The 16139-nt window shown below is 44.9% G+C and overlaps 2 protein-coding genes across 2 annotated transcripts; both read left to right on the plus strand.

Moving 5' to 3' along the window:
• The first annotated feature begins 1178 nt into the window (after window positions 1-1178).
• On the plus strand, window positions 1179-8508 carry LOC142184718 (F-box only protein 27-like). The gene is made up of 6 exons (XM_075259770.1): window positions 1179-1224; window positions 4967-5290; window positions 6470-6581; window positions 6662-6757; window positions 7744-7882; window positions 8359-8508. Exons 1-6 carry the CDS (start codon window positions 1179-1181, stop codon window positions 8506-8508), a joined length of 867 nt encoding a protein of 288 aa, XP_075115871.1.
• A 1705-nt stretch (window positions 8509-10213) lies between these two features.
• LOC142184223 (F-box only protein 27-like) lies at window positions 10214-14753 on the plus strand. Its single transcript, XM_075258982.1, has 6 exons — window positions 10214-10284; window positions 10764-11156; window positions 12015-12132; window positions 12204-12299; window positions 13292-13424; window positions 14155-14753. Exons 2-6 carry the CDS (start codon window positions 10781-10783, stop codon window positions 14299-14301), a joined length of 870 nt encoding a protein of 289 aa, XP_075115083.1. The 5' UTR covers window positions 10214-10284; window positions 10764-10780; the 3' UTR covers window positions 14302-14753.
• The last annotated feature ends 1386 nt before the right edge of the window (window positions 14754-16139 follow it).

Below are 16139 nucleotides of genomic sequence, written 5' to 3' on the forward strand. Positions count from 1 at the left end.
ATACAAACATTTACTGAAACCAGTCAGGGGAGGTTTTTTTCATCAATACTTTTATATGAAAAAAAAACAAAACATGAAAATTATCTGCAGCACAAATCCCATATTCAGGCAGTATAATGCGGTACGTACGTCCTCTACTGATGAGATCAGTGACCCCCATATATAGATGGAGCCATCTGTGGGATGTGGTCAATTATTAACTCCATCATTTCCAGGACACTGGGGCTTAGAGGGAACTAATATTATAGGTTGCGGATACCATGATGATCCAATCACGCTGCCATATAGGGCCTGACTGGTCTCCGCCACGCTCTGCCCGCTTCTGCGAGTATTGAGCTTGGTGCATAGCCAACAATATGGCGGATCTTCTGCTCAAAAAAAAATTCCATGTGCCACATTTACACCCGATCTCCGCCAGTTGGGATCATAAATTCACCAATATCTTCCTCATACAGATCTTTTCTGGACCATTGTAAATTCAAACCAGACCCAATGGACAGCCGTGGCCCAAAATTTAAAAAGTGAAAACAATTTTGGTTTTCTGCACCAATGTTCTTAGATCCTTTAGTCAGATGTTTCTATGGTATCTAAGATGGAGAAGTAGAGAAGAGGTGAGGCCACCATGAGTCTTGTGTCAGGCCAACAGTGAAGCCTCCTGAGAACATCCACGTGTCTCCACATCCAGGGCCGTGGGCTTAGTCACAATTTTACTACATTTTTTTTCTAAGAACATGGTCATAATAAAGAATGGGATCCAAGAGAAACTTCTCCCAACCATCTAGGAGACATCCGGTGAGGGACAAGACTTTTCCACCATGATGGACCCCATGGCACATTGACATCTTGCAAACTCCCCAGACTCCCATTGAGAACCCGAGGTCAATCCTCAAAAAAATGGGTAGATGAACAAAAAGACAGAACTTGTGATAGGTAAGATTTTCTGTCACCAGACGCTGATCTCCAGCATGGCGGGGAGGGGTGCAAAAACCTGGAAGGAAAAATAAGGGTTAATAAAAACTGGAAATATGGAGGCTTTACAAAGACTTGGTGGATTTGTCATGGGAAATCTAAAAACATATGAAATGCTTGGACTTCAGGAACTGCAGAAACCTCCGATTCAAAAGATCCAAAAAATGGTGAAGCTGCAAACTGAGATATTGGTCTCAAAACTCTAGGCCATGACTGTCCAATGTTTTAGGCTGGAGGTTCCTAAAGATCATGACGGTCATGTGACTGGTCAATCCCCTTGTATTAGTGAAGCACATGCACTGATTGGCTGGCTAGTAGCGCCTCCCTATACCGTGGTGCAGGACCACTGCAGCAGCTCTGACTACTTACCTTCACTTCTCAGGGGCAGACATTGACCAGGGCCGCTCCCATGTTTGAGCCCCCTCTGGAGTTGGATCCTTGTGATCTATGAAATCTTCACCTTCTCTGCAATCTCACCTGGAGAACCAAGAAGGGCGTCACCCCCAACAGGCTGAGAGAACAAGGTGAGTACTAGAGGGGTGTATACGGGAGCAGCACCTACCTGTATACTCATGTCCTCAAGATATCTGCACAGGATCAGTCCAGTGCTTATGTAAGGGGTGCAGGTGGATATATAGAGTGTGTATATAAGGGACTATAGGTGTATATAGAGAGAGGGAGTGCGGATGTGTATATAGAGTGTGGATATATAAGGGAGTGCGGATGTGTGTATATATAGAGTGTGTATATAAGGGAGTGTGGGTGTGTATATAGAGTGTGGCTATAAGGGAGTATAGGTGTATAAATAGAGTGTGGCTATAAGGGAGTATAGGTGTATATAGAGAGAGGGAGTGTGGGTGTATATATAGAGTGTGGCTATAAGGGAGTATAGGTGTATATAGAGAGAGGGAGTGTGGGTGTATATATAGAGTGTGGATATAAGGGAGTATAGGTGTATATATAGAGTGTGGCTATAAGGGAGTATAGGTGTATATAGAGAGAGGGAGTGTGGGTGTATATATAGAGTGTGGATATAAGGGAGTATAGGTGTATATATAGAGTGTGGCTATAAGGGAGTATAGGTGTATATAGAGAGAGGGAGTGTGGGTGTATATATAGAGTGTGGATATAAGGGAGTATAGGTGTATATATAGAGGGAGTGCGGATGTGTATATAGAGTGTGTATATAAGGGAGTGCAGGTGTGTATATATAGCGTGTGGATATAAAGGGGGGTGTGGCTGTGTATATATGGAGGGAGAGCGGATGTGTATATAAGGGAGTGCAGGTGTGTATATATATATATATATGGAGTGTGTATATAAGGGAGTGCAGGTGTGTATATATATGGAGTGTGTATATAAGGGAGTGCAGGTGTGTATATATATGGAGTGTGTATATAAGGGAGTATAGGTGTGTATATATAGTGGGAGTGCAGGTATATGTCTAAGGAGTGTGGGTGTATATATGAGGAAGTGTGGATATGTATAAGGGATACATATGGATACATATTTTTTTGGATATATATGTGTAAGGGAGTATGGGTATATATAATATTAGTGTGGGTGTATGTATAGAGTGCATATATAAAGGGGTGTAGGTGTATATATAAATAAAGGGGATGTGGGTATATATATATATATATATATATATATATATATATATATATATATATATATATATATGAGTTATATATAAGAAGTGTGGATATCGTTATATATTAGTGCGGGTATGTACTATAAATATATATATATATGTGTGTTTGTGTATATAGATATATATTATATATTTACTTCCTGCTACCACCATTTTATATTTTTTAATTTGCGTTTTCCTCTCACCTTACAAAAACCATTGTGTGTGTGTGTGTGTGTGTGTGTGTGTATATATATATATATATATATATATATATATATATATATATATATATATATATATATAATTTATTTATGTCCTGTTTCCCTGAAAATAAGACACCTCCCCCCTTCACCTCCTGGACCACCTACAGCCGGCAGTCATGCCTGTGCTCCGCTAAGGAAGTGCCGACATGACTGCCAATAGTTCCCCGCTCCAGCCGCTGCATAAGACATCCCGTGAAAATAAGACAGGTCATATATTCCGGAAGAGAAGTTAATAAGACACTGTCTTATTTTCGGGTAAACAGGGTGTATGTGTGTGTGTGTATATATATATATATATATATATATATATATATATTTATGTATCTGAAATTTCCCCACTGTGGGACTATTAATTAGGGCTCTTTCACACGTGAACAAAGGGGTGGATTTTGACAGCAGATTTCGCTTCAAAATCCGCCCCTTTACAATGGTGGTCTATGCAGACCGCCGGGCTTCTTTTTTCCACTAGCGGCGGGCGAGAAAAGAAGCGACATGTCCTATCTTCAGGCGTAAACCGCGGCGCGCTGGACCGCGGCTTCCGCCTAGCAGCAGCACCCTCCTATGTTGGCTCATTCATTTGAGCCGACATAGGAGGGGAAAGCCGCGACCACGTCTCTCTCTGTCAAAACCCGCGCGGACCCCACAACGTGTGAACTAGCCCTTAAATGATTATCTTATATTTATATATAAATTTTATTTCTGTGTGTTTGTGTTTCCAGAGCCATATTGGGGCTTATATGTCTTTTTGCAGGACAAGCTATACTTCATAATGGTTCCATTTATTATTCTGATGTAGTGGAAAGCTGGGGGGAAAACGTTCAGAATGGGGTGGAATAGAAACGAGAAGAAGACGACACTGGGTCTGTGCCATAGCTTTGTGTATTTTCGGTGCTCGCTGACTTGTTACCGCCGGGCTCTAGGTTGTAGATTCGGATGATTTTTGTCATGTTATGGTTTTTCAGCCCGTGTGCAGACTCCACATCCCCCCAACCGGTAACCAGCTGCAAATATCCATCATGGCCAATCTGCGGTAGGGACTAATATGATGGAACAGGTCGGAGGACATGGTGGTGGTAGCTGTGGTAATATGGCAGGACATATCGGGGCTCAGTGGTGGTCGCTGTGGCAATATGGCAGGCCGTAATAGGATGGACCAGGCCGCAGCACGTCCGGCTGACTGGTGACCGCTGTGGTAACATGACCGTTCAATTTGTTCCTTTGTCAGACAAAATGGCCACTAATCAGCCATTTTGTCTGACACGAATCTAATGGGCAAACAAAACTATCCGGTCTCTATCCAGACCTCATATAGGGCAAAGGCCGGATTGGTCAGCCAGCTGGATCGAAAGACATTGACATCCATGTATTATGATCGGGCGCAGCCATGTCGGAGGGGAACTACACCAGCCCTATGTGGACGCCCCCGCACATTACTATTCTGTGGGTCTCCGACATATTTCATATATGTTGATAGATTTGTCCGCCGCTATTCGGGCCTCGGGTGAGGACGTCCGGACATTTACCACTAGTCTTATTTCTCTGAATGTTATTGGCCTAGGATTGTCAGTCAGTGTAGCTATAACCTATAGCCCGGTGTAGGAGTGGTATATAAGAGGTTAACACCGAATTATAGACCTAGACAACCTACCTGACAAGTCCTTGTAGTAGAGCCAAGGAGGGTTAGGTCCGTAAATTCAGAAAACAAAACAACGTGGCTCTTACAAGGAGCGTCCTGAGCGAAACGCAACCGCCCTCTGGTCTGCAAAAGTCTAGCAAAACCAACCATACGATCTAGGAAGACGGATACTCAGTAAGGGCGTGTTCACATCTGCATCATGTCAGCCATTCCTCTGGTCCAGAAATATGAATTAACCGATAAAACCGATCCCAAGGGACCTCAATGGCTGTAATTTGGGCTTGCGTATTGTGATGGCGGTCATCTGTGAGCGGCGCCTTGCAATGGCGGTCATCTATGGGCGGTTGTTGGCCCATCTATGGATACTGTCACCTAGAATTAAGTGCATTGTGCAGAGGCCCAAATTTTGTCGTTTCGGTTAATTTTTCGCCTGGTTTACATCCATTTTTCCTTCTCTTGTAGGCTTTGATAACTTTAAGATGGGCCAAGGTGACTCCAAGGAGTCCATAAATTGTACAAACCGTCTGGACCTGGAGTCTTTCCCAGATGAGATTCTCCTCATGGTCCTCAGCTTTGTCCCAGAACGCGACCTGATCCTCAACGGTAGACTTGTGAACAAGCGCGTAAAACATCTGATCGACTCTCCGTCTGTATGGAGGATAAAGTGTGAACGGGAGAATTGGAAAGAGATTCTCTTAGCTGCGGAGTTATGTCCTAAGATCTGGCAGATTGCTTGCGTGAGGAAGCCATTTTCACGGAACCTGCTGCGTAATCCATGCGGTACAGGTGAGGGGGTTGTATTTTCAGGTTACCCTTCAAAGTAATGGCCTGACCTCACGTGATGCCATCGGAATGGACCAGGTTTGCTTTGTCTTTTTATATTTCGGGTGTTGCTTTGACCCCTTCATCAGGTCCAATTAACAAATCCACCATATTTAGAGGGATTTGACTTAATAAAAGGGGTTTTCGAGGACTTTAATACGGATGAGCTATGGAGCCATCAGATCAGTAAGCGTCCCCCATGGTCAGCTGTGTGATCAGATCAGATGTGGTTCCAGGCAGATACTACAGAATGCCTTTCAGACAGTTGACTGGTGGGGGCGCTGATACCCCCACTGATCTGATAGCTTAAAGGGGTTTTCCAGGTTCATCAATTGATGCCCTATCCTTCTTCTATTATCATAACCTGCCGTATCCTATAAGACTTCTCCCGAGCTGCACCACTTCTCTGGAATGCTCTACCCCAGACAATCAGATGAACTCCCAATTTCTACAACTTCAAGTTGTAGAAATTGTAGTCGGATCTTGTTGCACCAATGATTTTCCTTTTTCCAAGCTTCGCATAGCCAGCCTTGTTTGTGACACTCCTTCTCCTCTGGTGACCAGTGTTGAATGCTCAGCTGAACACTACGTTTTTGGGGTTCACCATTTGCAGTCTATTATATATAACAGTGTTACTCGCCTCTCCTGAGCTCCTGTGCATCCTCTTTGGACATCTTCTGGCCTCCTGAATGACGTCAGATGCTTGTGTCTTATGGATGTATGGTCCACGTGAGCCTTGAGGCCCAGATGTCAGTGTCTGACTACGTTCAGGAGGCCACAAGGTGTCCTGAGGATGTACGGGAGCCCAGGGAATGTGAATAACATGTTGGTTATATTTGCTCACCGCTCCTGGGCCTCAGCTTATTATACTCTGAGGAGACTGGCGCTGGTTGACTCCAAAGGGACAAGGAGACTTAACCAGACATTACACATCTTAACCCTTAAGTCCTATCATGGTGTCCATCATACACCACTATCACACACACATCATTATGATAGACACCAAGATAGTACTCGAGGGTTATAGGAGACTTGGAGCGTCCATCCTAGCGGGACCAGGCTGCTTTATGGCGCTGTACACATTTTTGGTTATGGCCGCTGTAGACCACATGTTGTATAAACCCAATTTTATATTTTCCTTAGAAGGTCTGGCTCACTGGAACGTTGTCAATGGAGGGGATGGATGGAGAGTGGAGCCCAACTTTGCAGTTGTAAAGGGTGCGGCGAGTCAGACCTCCTTCGTCACCTCATTCCTGTAAGTGCCCAGCTGTCCTTCTACTGCCGGCTCCATAACTTACCTGACTAACCCTATACTATATATACTATATACTACAGATGGTGCATGAAGAGCCAGATTGTAGACCTTATAGGGGAAGGACTGACGGAGCATTTCCTGGACGCCCACCAGCCCTATATCTGCATTTCTGATTGGTGGGTCGGTAAGATACTGAGGTCTACCAGGACTGTAATACTGATGACTTCATAGGCCATCTATATCAGATCGATGGGAGTCCGACACCTGGCACACCGGCTGATCAGCTTTAAAGAGGCAGCAGCATCCATTAGTCACTTGGCCTGTTTTCAGTACAGTCATTCAAATGAATGGGGCTGAACTACAATACGAAGCACGGCCGCTATAGTGTGTACGGCGTTGTGCTTGGTACGCCGTGAAGGGGCCGCAGCAATCGTCTGAACTCTGCAACGTCTGCAAATACCTGATAGGTGGGGACGCTGGGTATCTGACCCCCAACTATCTGATATAGGTGACCCCTAGACATATATATATATATATATATATATATATATATATATATATATATATATATATATATATATATATATATAAAATTATAGTCATTGTATAGTGGTAAGAACAGTAAGGTGTCATTCGGGTATATGCTACAGAGCGGATACATTTATCTGGCCGTGGATATAAAGACTTCTTATGCAGGGTCTAGATATGGCGGGTGCAGAATCAGCAACTACTACCAGGTGGTGAAACCTGAGAGGGGGCCATAGGACTCTCCACAACATAAGACAACACCATTGGGCTGGGAATAGTGGGTTTGGTGTCATAGAAAAGATGAGATTCCCATATCTCATATGGAACCATGATGCGGTTTTATTTGTTACATCAGAGACATCAGCTACAAAGAGTCAGGATTGGCCGCTGTTCCCAGTCCAATACACAGTCTCCTCATTCATGTGACACCCAACCCAATGTTCTACGTTTTATAATGGCTGAGGTATCTGAAGTCCATCGCCCCCTCCCCCACACACACTCTAAGAGTATAGAAGGGACAGAAGTGGAGTTTAGCACAAAGTTTCATAGAAAGGAGTGAAATTCCATTAACAAATTATAATCTTAATGTCACAAATAACCAGAAAATCAAAAGTTTGTGAATTGTTCCTTGTAGGTACGCCGGACGACAAGACTGCGGCTGTGCCTATGAATTGAAAGTTCAGCTCTTGGCTGTCAATAAACAAACTGCATTACAGGCCATTTCTATCGCCCCCGATCCCATCCCCCAGTGGAACAACATGCAATATCACCAGGTATGATACAGTCACATCATGTGCAGTGAAATCTGCTGAGAATTTGGTCACGCTGGTTGGTAAGAACATCACCAGATTCCCGCTGTGGTGGAGAGATGTCGCCGAGGCCGGTGCCCCTGCTTCACCATACAAGTGTCAGATGTGTCGTGCGGGGCATCCGGTCCAGTTAGGAGGGGGGACGGCCAAGCGTGACTTCTCTGGAGAACGCTCCACCCTTACGACTCCTTACTCTTAGTTCTTTTTTCTGTGTGACTCCCAACTTGCCAGTAAGAACATCACGGAGAGGTTGGTACCATCTTGGGTGTTGGTGGTTTGGGGCCCTTTAAATACCGTCCAAAGATCAACCTGGCGCTTACTGGGGCTGCGTCACCTGGAGAACCCCTTCTTCTTCTCTGACCACTGCTGGTCCTTTCTGTGAGCTCCTTCTTATATCTTCTTGTAGACTTGTCCAGTGACTTGTGATTCTCCGTCCTCAGGTTTATTATGAATTCCGAAACTACAGCCCCGGAGTCCGATATGTGAAGTTCGCTCACAAAGGAAAAAACACGCAATTCTGGAAAGGCTGGTACGGCGCTCGGATCTCCAACTCCTCGGTCACTGTGGAGTGTGACGACTTTGATGATTAAGGATGAGTCTGACCCTAAGTCACAGCCTGGAGCTCGGCCATCACTAAGTCCGGGGGACTATATTTTTACGTATTTCTGGGCCAGGTTCTGTCGATGCTGCACGTTGGGTTTCTGGCTGGTTTCGATGTCGGGTGACATGACCAGAACCTGAGTCAGTCCGCCTCTTCTCCCCTGTTCATTGGTATTACCTGTAGTATATAATATTTATATCCTGTGTCTACATATACAACGACTATAATATTTATATGGTGTGTATAGACATATAATCTATGTGCAAAATAAAAATATAAACCACATGTTTGCGCCCACACGGCTGACGACCTTTGGCTAAGGCAACATGCAGACAACTGAGTGTTTTGTCCGATGTCCCGTTCCAGTAAATACAGGTATGTCTCCATATTATTTCAGTAATTCCATTCATAGCGACCTCTTATATTTTCCAGATTCATTGCACACGGAGCGATCTAGCTCCAGCCTTTCATGTCGGTAAATGTTGAGGCTTATGGCTTACACTAGGTTCACACCAGCGTTCGGGTTTCTGGTCTTCGGGTCTGTTGTGGGACCAGAAAAATGGAAACCCTATCCACTTACAAAGCAGAAACCCGCGGACCCCATAGACTATAATTGCAGGACTCTTCTCTCTGCCTATTGTAATCAGAATGGAGGACTGAGTCCCCGAACACTAGAGTGAACCTAGCAATAGAGCTAATGAAAAGCCAATGGTTACTATCTCAGAATGTTAGAATATTGTAGACTCCTGGGGTCTCTTGCTATGGTTTTCTAAGCCTTTACCTGGTCCCTCAGTCTGGTTCAGTGGGCTGCACCATCATGGGGAAGACTCCTGACCTGATAGTTGGCCAGTAGACAATTCACTGACACCTGCCATAGGGCTAACCGCAACCTTCAAAGGCTTGTCAGAAAAAGGCCATTGAAAAATTCAGGGGAGATCCACAAGGGATGGAGTCAGGGCTTCAAGAACCACCACCACCCAGACGTATCCAGGACTTGGGCTACGAGTGTCACATTCCTTGTGTCCGGCCACTCGTGACCCAGAAATACGTCAAAAGCGTCTTACCTGGGCTAAGAGAACATGGACCGGACTGATGCTCGAGGGTCCAACGTCCTGTTTTCAGCTGAATGTAAATTTTTGCCTATTGTTTGGAAGGTCCTTGAGTTTGGAGGAGAACTAGAGAGGACACAATCCAAGGCGCTTCATGTCCAGGGTGAAGTTTCCACAGTACGTGATGGTTTGGGGAGCCATGTCATCTGCTGGGGTCGGTCCATTGTGTTATTTCCAGTCCAAAGTCAGCGCAGGAAATTCTAGATCGCTTCATGTTCCCTCTGCTGATTAGATATATGGAGATGCCGGCAGGACTTGGCCCCTGTCCAAGTTATGTCCCTGCAGCGCGGCCAGGGATTTCTCACTGTTTCTTTTGTTAAGGACCAGTTCACATCTGCATTCCGTATTTTGTTCGGGGAGTCTGCTTGGGGACATGAGCAGTGAGCAATGAAACCATACGGACCCCATAGACTGTAATGGGGTCCGTGTGTTTTGCACGCAGTCTGCATGAATCTTGTGGAGACGATAGTCGTCCATCCATCTCCTCTCTCTATCCATGGTTGAGTCCTGCGCTGTATAAAACTACAACTCCCACAATCCCCGGACTTCCTGCACAATAACCCTCGTCCTCCTTCCCCTCCTATAATCAGGGCGATGCTACACGACATTGGCTGGGACTTTCTTGTGAAGTCTGTAGAAGTCGGGTGCAGCCAAAGGTCAGAGGTCGTGATGTGCCGCGTTTATATCCTAATCCGTGCAGATGGCGGTGCGCTGTGTATTGTGTCACGTCGTGTCTGATAACATATTATATGTGTGATGTGTTGTCGTATCATACATCAGGAGAAATTTTTGTGACGTGATGTTTTTGCAAATAAAACTTTGCAATGTCCATCAGATACCCCCAGACCACGCCCCTTTAATGGCCGCCGTAGTCACCGCAGTGATCCTTGTACGATGCAATATATTGATCCGTGTTTATAGTACTAGAGATACGGGAAACCGCGTGCTATGATCTGAGCGTGTGATGTCGTCATAGAGTGTCGGCCATTATTTTCAGCCTGTAAAGAAGTGACCTGACTAGGTCACCTAAGGCCGCCATCTTGTCATGGGGACATCTGTGGCCAGTGGCGGCCGTGAAATGGCCCCAATATATTTCTGGCTCACTTGGTATTTAGGATTTTCTCTTCTCTTGTAGACTTTGATAACTATAAGATGGGCCAATGTGACTCGCAGACGTTACCGCCATCAAGGTGTTGGGCGGCCCAGACGTTCGCAAGCACGTTCCTGCGCTCTTTATTTTTCCCCCGATGTGGAGAATTTCTTGTGGACCTGGAGACCTTCCCAGACGAGATTCTCTTCTTGATATTCAGTTTTGTCCCAGAGCAAGACCTGATCCTCGGCTGTCGACTCGTGAGCCGGCGCTGGAAACGTCTGGTCGACTCTCCCTTTCCATGGAGGATCAGGTGTGAACGAGAACATAGGAAGGAGATTGTCTTCCTTGCAGAATTGTGTCCTGACTTCTCCTGGCAGAGGGTTTGTATAAAGACGCCATTCTCACGAAACCTGCTGCGGAATCCATGTGGCAAAGGTGAGGGGGTTGTAGTGATCTATAGGGGATTACTTAAAGGGATTCTACCATTAAACTACTTTTTTTTCTAATTACCACGTCGGAATAGCCTTAAGAAAGGCTATTCGTCTCCTACCTTTAGACATGGTCTCCGCCGCACCGTTCCATAGAAATACCGGTTTTAACCGGTATGCAAAAGAGCTCTCCGCAGCAATGAGGGCGGCCCCAGCGCTGAAAGGCCGTTGAGCGCATCCCCATTGCTGCCCAGAGCTCTTTCCTGCGCCGCCTCCTTCTTCTGCAGCAACTCCGCCTCTTCTGGCTTCTCTTGCTCTTGTAGTTCTATATAGGACCATAGAGAGGCCACCCCAAAATGGCCGCCGGCCGGCTCCTGTATTGAACTGCAAGAGCGGCTACCAAAAAATGGCCACGGACCGGCCGGGCCCGCCCTCATTGCTGCAGAGAGCTCTTTTGCATACCGGTTTAACGGTATTTCTACGGAACGGCGCGTCTAAAGGTAGGAGACGAATAGCCTTTCTTAAGGCTATTCCGACGTGTTCATTAGAAAAAAAGGTAGTTTAATGGTAGAATCCCTTTAACGGGATCACGACATGATCGGGCCATGGAGGAAGTTGAGATTTCGCAGTCTGGGGCCTCCGCCTAAGGGGGACTTTAATACTGATGACCTATCCTATGGGATCCCAGCACCCCCCTGATCAGCTGTTTGATGTGGCCACTGACTTGTATTGGTTTGCACATCTATAAGGCGGCTCGGTCTGTCTCCCGGAGAGTCCGTCATAGCTGGACCGCAGATTGCTTTATGGCACTGGCAATGTATTAGACATTCTCGGTTATAGAAGACGAATTTTATATTTTCTCCAGAAAAGCTGAATCACTGGAGCTTTAGACATGGAGGCGATGAATGGTGTGTGAATGAGGAGCGTTTGGGTACAGAAGATGGCGAGGCCCAGACCTGCTTCGTCCCCTCCTCCTCCTACTGGTAAGTGCCCGGCCGTCCTCCCACCCGTCAGCTCCACAACTTAATTTATTAACCCTATATTCTCTCTATAGGAACAGCAAAAAGAGCCAGCTGATCGACCTCGTAGGGGAAGGACTGTGGGAACATGTCCTGGACGTCCACCAGCCGGCCATCTGCATAGCTGACTGGTGGGTTATTATATATTAAAGCCTTAATCCCTATTATTAGAAGGATTCCCTGACGACAATAATCTGCTGCCAAGCAATGTGTAGAGAATCCAGCGAGTGCGCAATATCTCTACAGCACCTCTGCAGGGGAAAGTATTACACCCTTCTCATTGACTTCTAGAGCAGGAGACCTTCTTAGCAGCTACTCTTTTATCCAGACTCTCTAAAGTCAAGTGGGTGGAGTCAGGTAGGAGCAGACAAGGGGGTGTGGCTCCAATCACCTTGACTAGTCCTACCTGACACCACCCCCTTGACATTAGGGAGTCTAGGTAACATATCAGATACTGACACTAGCAGCAATGATTGCTTGGGGACGGTATGGGGGGGGGAGAAAAAATTTCAACTGCACCAGAATCAATAAAACCGCAGCTATTGGAGAATGGAAAGAGCTGGAGGTGGTGAAGGGTCGTCTTCAAGAGTTATTCTAGATATACATGGTTTACAGAGACTAGCATTGATGACTTCATAGGTCATCTATATCAGGTCAGTGGGGATCTGGATCCCAGCACACTGACTGATCAGCTGGCGCTTGGATGAGCACTGCTTTACTTCTCATTCACTGGTCACAGGGTGCAGTTCTGTCCTATTCAAATGATGGGACTGAGCTGTAATACCAAGCACAGCCACTGTATAATGTAGGGCGCTGTGTGTGGTAAGTAGTGAAGAGGACACAATATACTTCTGAACGCTTCGAACAGCTGATCGGGTGTTGGGCCTCAGACCCCCAATAGTGTAATATTGATGACCTATCCTGAGCACATCAAAGACCTGGAGCCAAAACCAGGAGTGGATTGAGGAGAAGTAGAAGAAGAACTTCCCTTATCTTTTCCAATCCTCTTGCAGCCAATCTTGGCTTTGGCTCAAAAAACCGCAGCAAAATTTGCAAAATTCCCCGCATGTATATCGTCAACACTAAAAACCATAACTACAATGGCCTGAATCATCTCTTGTAGGTTCATCGGAGGACGCGACTGTGACTATGAAGTGACAGCGGAGCTCTTGGCTGCCGATATGAAAACCATAATGAAGAAATTTTCTGGGGGCCCCAATAACTTTTCCCACAGCCTGTATAATCATTACCACCAGGTACGAGACAGTCACATCATACACAGCGAAACCTGCAGAGAATTTGGGCAAGTAAAAATAGTTGTCGGGCTGGTTCGGTCGATCATCACGAGGCGCCCCCGGTGGTGACTTGTGTAGATGACGCCGAGGCTCCTTAGTTTCCAGCCACGGTCTAACCACAGAGAGACGCCAATGCAGCGGTATTGTATTGTGGCTTTCCGCTGCTGCTTAGGACTCATCAGAAGGGAGTTTCGAGCTGCAGAATTTGCAACTGAATCGGCTGCAGAGCTTACGGCAAAGATGGAGCAGGATCTGGATTTTTTTGGATTTTTCAGTTGCAAATCCAGGTCAAATTCTTGTGTGTGAACATGCCCTATAAGGCCTCTGATTGGTCTTAGTGGTCGCCTGAGCCCTTGGGCTTCCATGATCCTCCCTTCTTACAGGTCCCCTTTAGGCTGAGGCCCCACATTGCGGAAATGCAACTTCTTTTGTTGCAGATTTGCTGCATTATTTTGAACCAAAGGCAAGAATGGCTACAAACGGAATGGGAAATATCTAGGAAGTTCTTCCGCTTCTCCCTTCTGCTCAATCCTCTTCGGCTTTGGCTCAAAAAACCGCTACAAAATCTGCAACAAAAAAAGCTGCAATTCCGCAAGTCGAATGTCCAATAGTGCAGCCCCATCTTCTCCCTGCTGGGTCCTCTCCTTATATCTGGAGACTTGTCCAGTGACTTGTGATTCTCCGTCCTCAGGTTTATTATGAATTCCAGAACTACGGCCCCGGAGTCCGATATGTGAACTTCACTCACGGTGGAGGGGGATGGAAACATTGGGAGACTCCTCGTATCCTCAACTCATCGGTCAAAGTGAAGTGTGAGAACCTGAAGCCGTGTAGATGAGACCCCCGATAGACTGCCGGGAGGTGGCCGAGCACTGAAGACTCCGTGTACTAGGGCTGCTCTGTAACCACAAGGACAATCCTATAAGTGTGTCTGTATACATATATACTGTATATATATATATAGTGGCGGTGTGACTGCAGAGTGGAAGAGAAGAGTCTGAGAAAGTTGGGTGTTTCATTTGGATCTGCAGACCAATGTGCTGAAAATGAAGGTTAGTTATTAGCCAAGTGGGAGGGGCTCTATAAGTGATGTGTTAACCCTTCCTATAATGCTCATTACCTGGGGTAGACCGGCTGGGCCAAGGCTTGTGGGAGCCAGAACCACATGAGATGGTAAGAACCGCCATGTTTGTGGGGATATTGGGTAGGTGGCCCGGGGTCTTGTAGTCACCAGGCGGCCCAGGATTTATTTGTGTGCTGTCACTTATATGTTGTGAATAGAGAATAATAAAGCTGGTTATTGTCAGTTCTGAATCCATGGGCTTGGAGGGAGAAGGTTTGGAACCAACCATCTTGACGGAGATCCCGAGAGCTAAAATGACCCCCGAGATGTCAATGTATATTAGATATATGTTATATACACACACATAATATATACACATACATATAATATATATACATAATATAACATATACACAAGATAATATACACCCACCCACATAATACACACATCCACATAATATAATACACCCACATAATATAATACACACACCCACATAATATAATATATATACACACACACATAATATAATATATACTCACCTACATAATATAATATATATACACACACACATAATACAATACACACACACACATAATATAATACAATACACACCCACACATAATACAATACAATACACACATAATACACACACATAATATACACACATAATATACACACATAATATAATACACACCCACACACATAATATAATACACACCCACATAATATAATACACACACACACATAATACAATACACACACACCCACATAATATAATACACACACACACATAATATAATACACACATCCACATAATATAATAAGATAAGATAATCCTTTAATAGTCCCACCTTGGGGAAATTTCAGAATACACACACCCACATAATATAATACACACACACACAATATAATACTCACCCACATAATATAATACACACACACACAATATAATACACACACACACAATATAATACACACACACACATAATATAATACACACACACACACATAATATAATACACACACACATAATATAATACACACACACACACAATATAATACACACACACATAATATAACACACACACACATAATACACACACAAATACACACACACATAATACAATACACACACACCCACATAATATAATACACACATAATATAATACACACATCCACATAATACACACACAATATAATACTCACCCACATAATATAATACTCACCCACATAATATAATACTCACCCACATAATATAATACACACCCACATAATATAATACACACACACTATTTCAAAGCCGGCTGCAAGACTTTGCATAAATTACCACAAGGATAGAAACAACTCCTTGTGATCCACTATAAGATGTAACGTCAGCGGGACGGAGGAATATACTGATTTGATCACCACATAGTGAATACAGAGTTCCAGTTCCCAGCAGAATCTTTCACAATCAGTGACAAAGTGCAACCTGCAAAATATCTTATCACAAGTGTGTACAGTGCCCAATAAAACTTATCAACCAAAACAAATCCACATCTATAATAGCCAATAACCCGAGCTCCACGTGTCAGTGTAATACGTCATATAAAGATCAGAATGAAAAGATCCAA

The sequence above is a fragment of the Leptodactylus fuscus genome, chromosome 11 (assembly GCF_031893055.1).
Source record: "Leptodactylus fuscus isolate aLepFus1 chromosome 11, aLepFus1.hap2, whole genome shotgun sequence".
NCBI lineage: Eukaryota > Metazoa > Chordata > Amphibia > Anura > Leptodactylidae > Leptodactylus > Leptodactylus fuscus.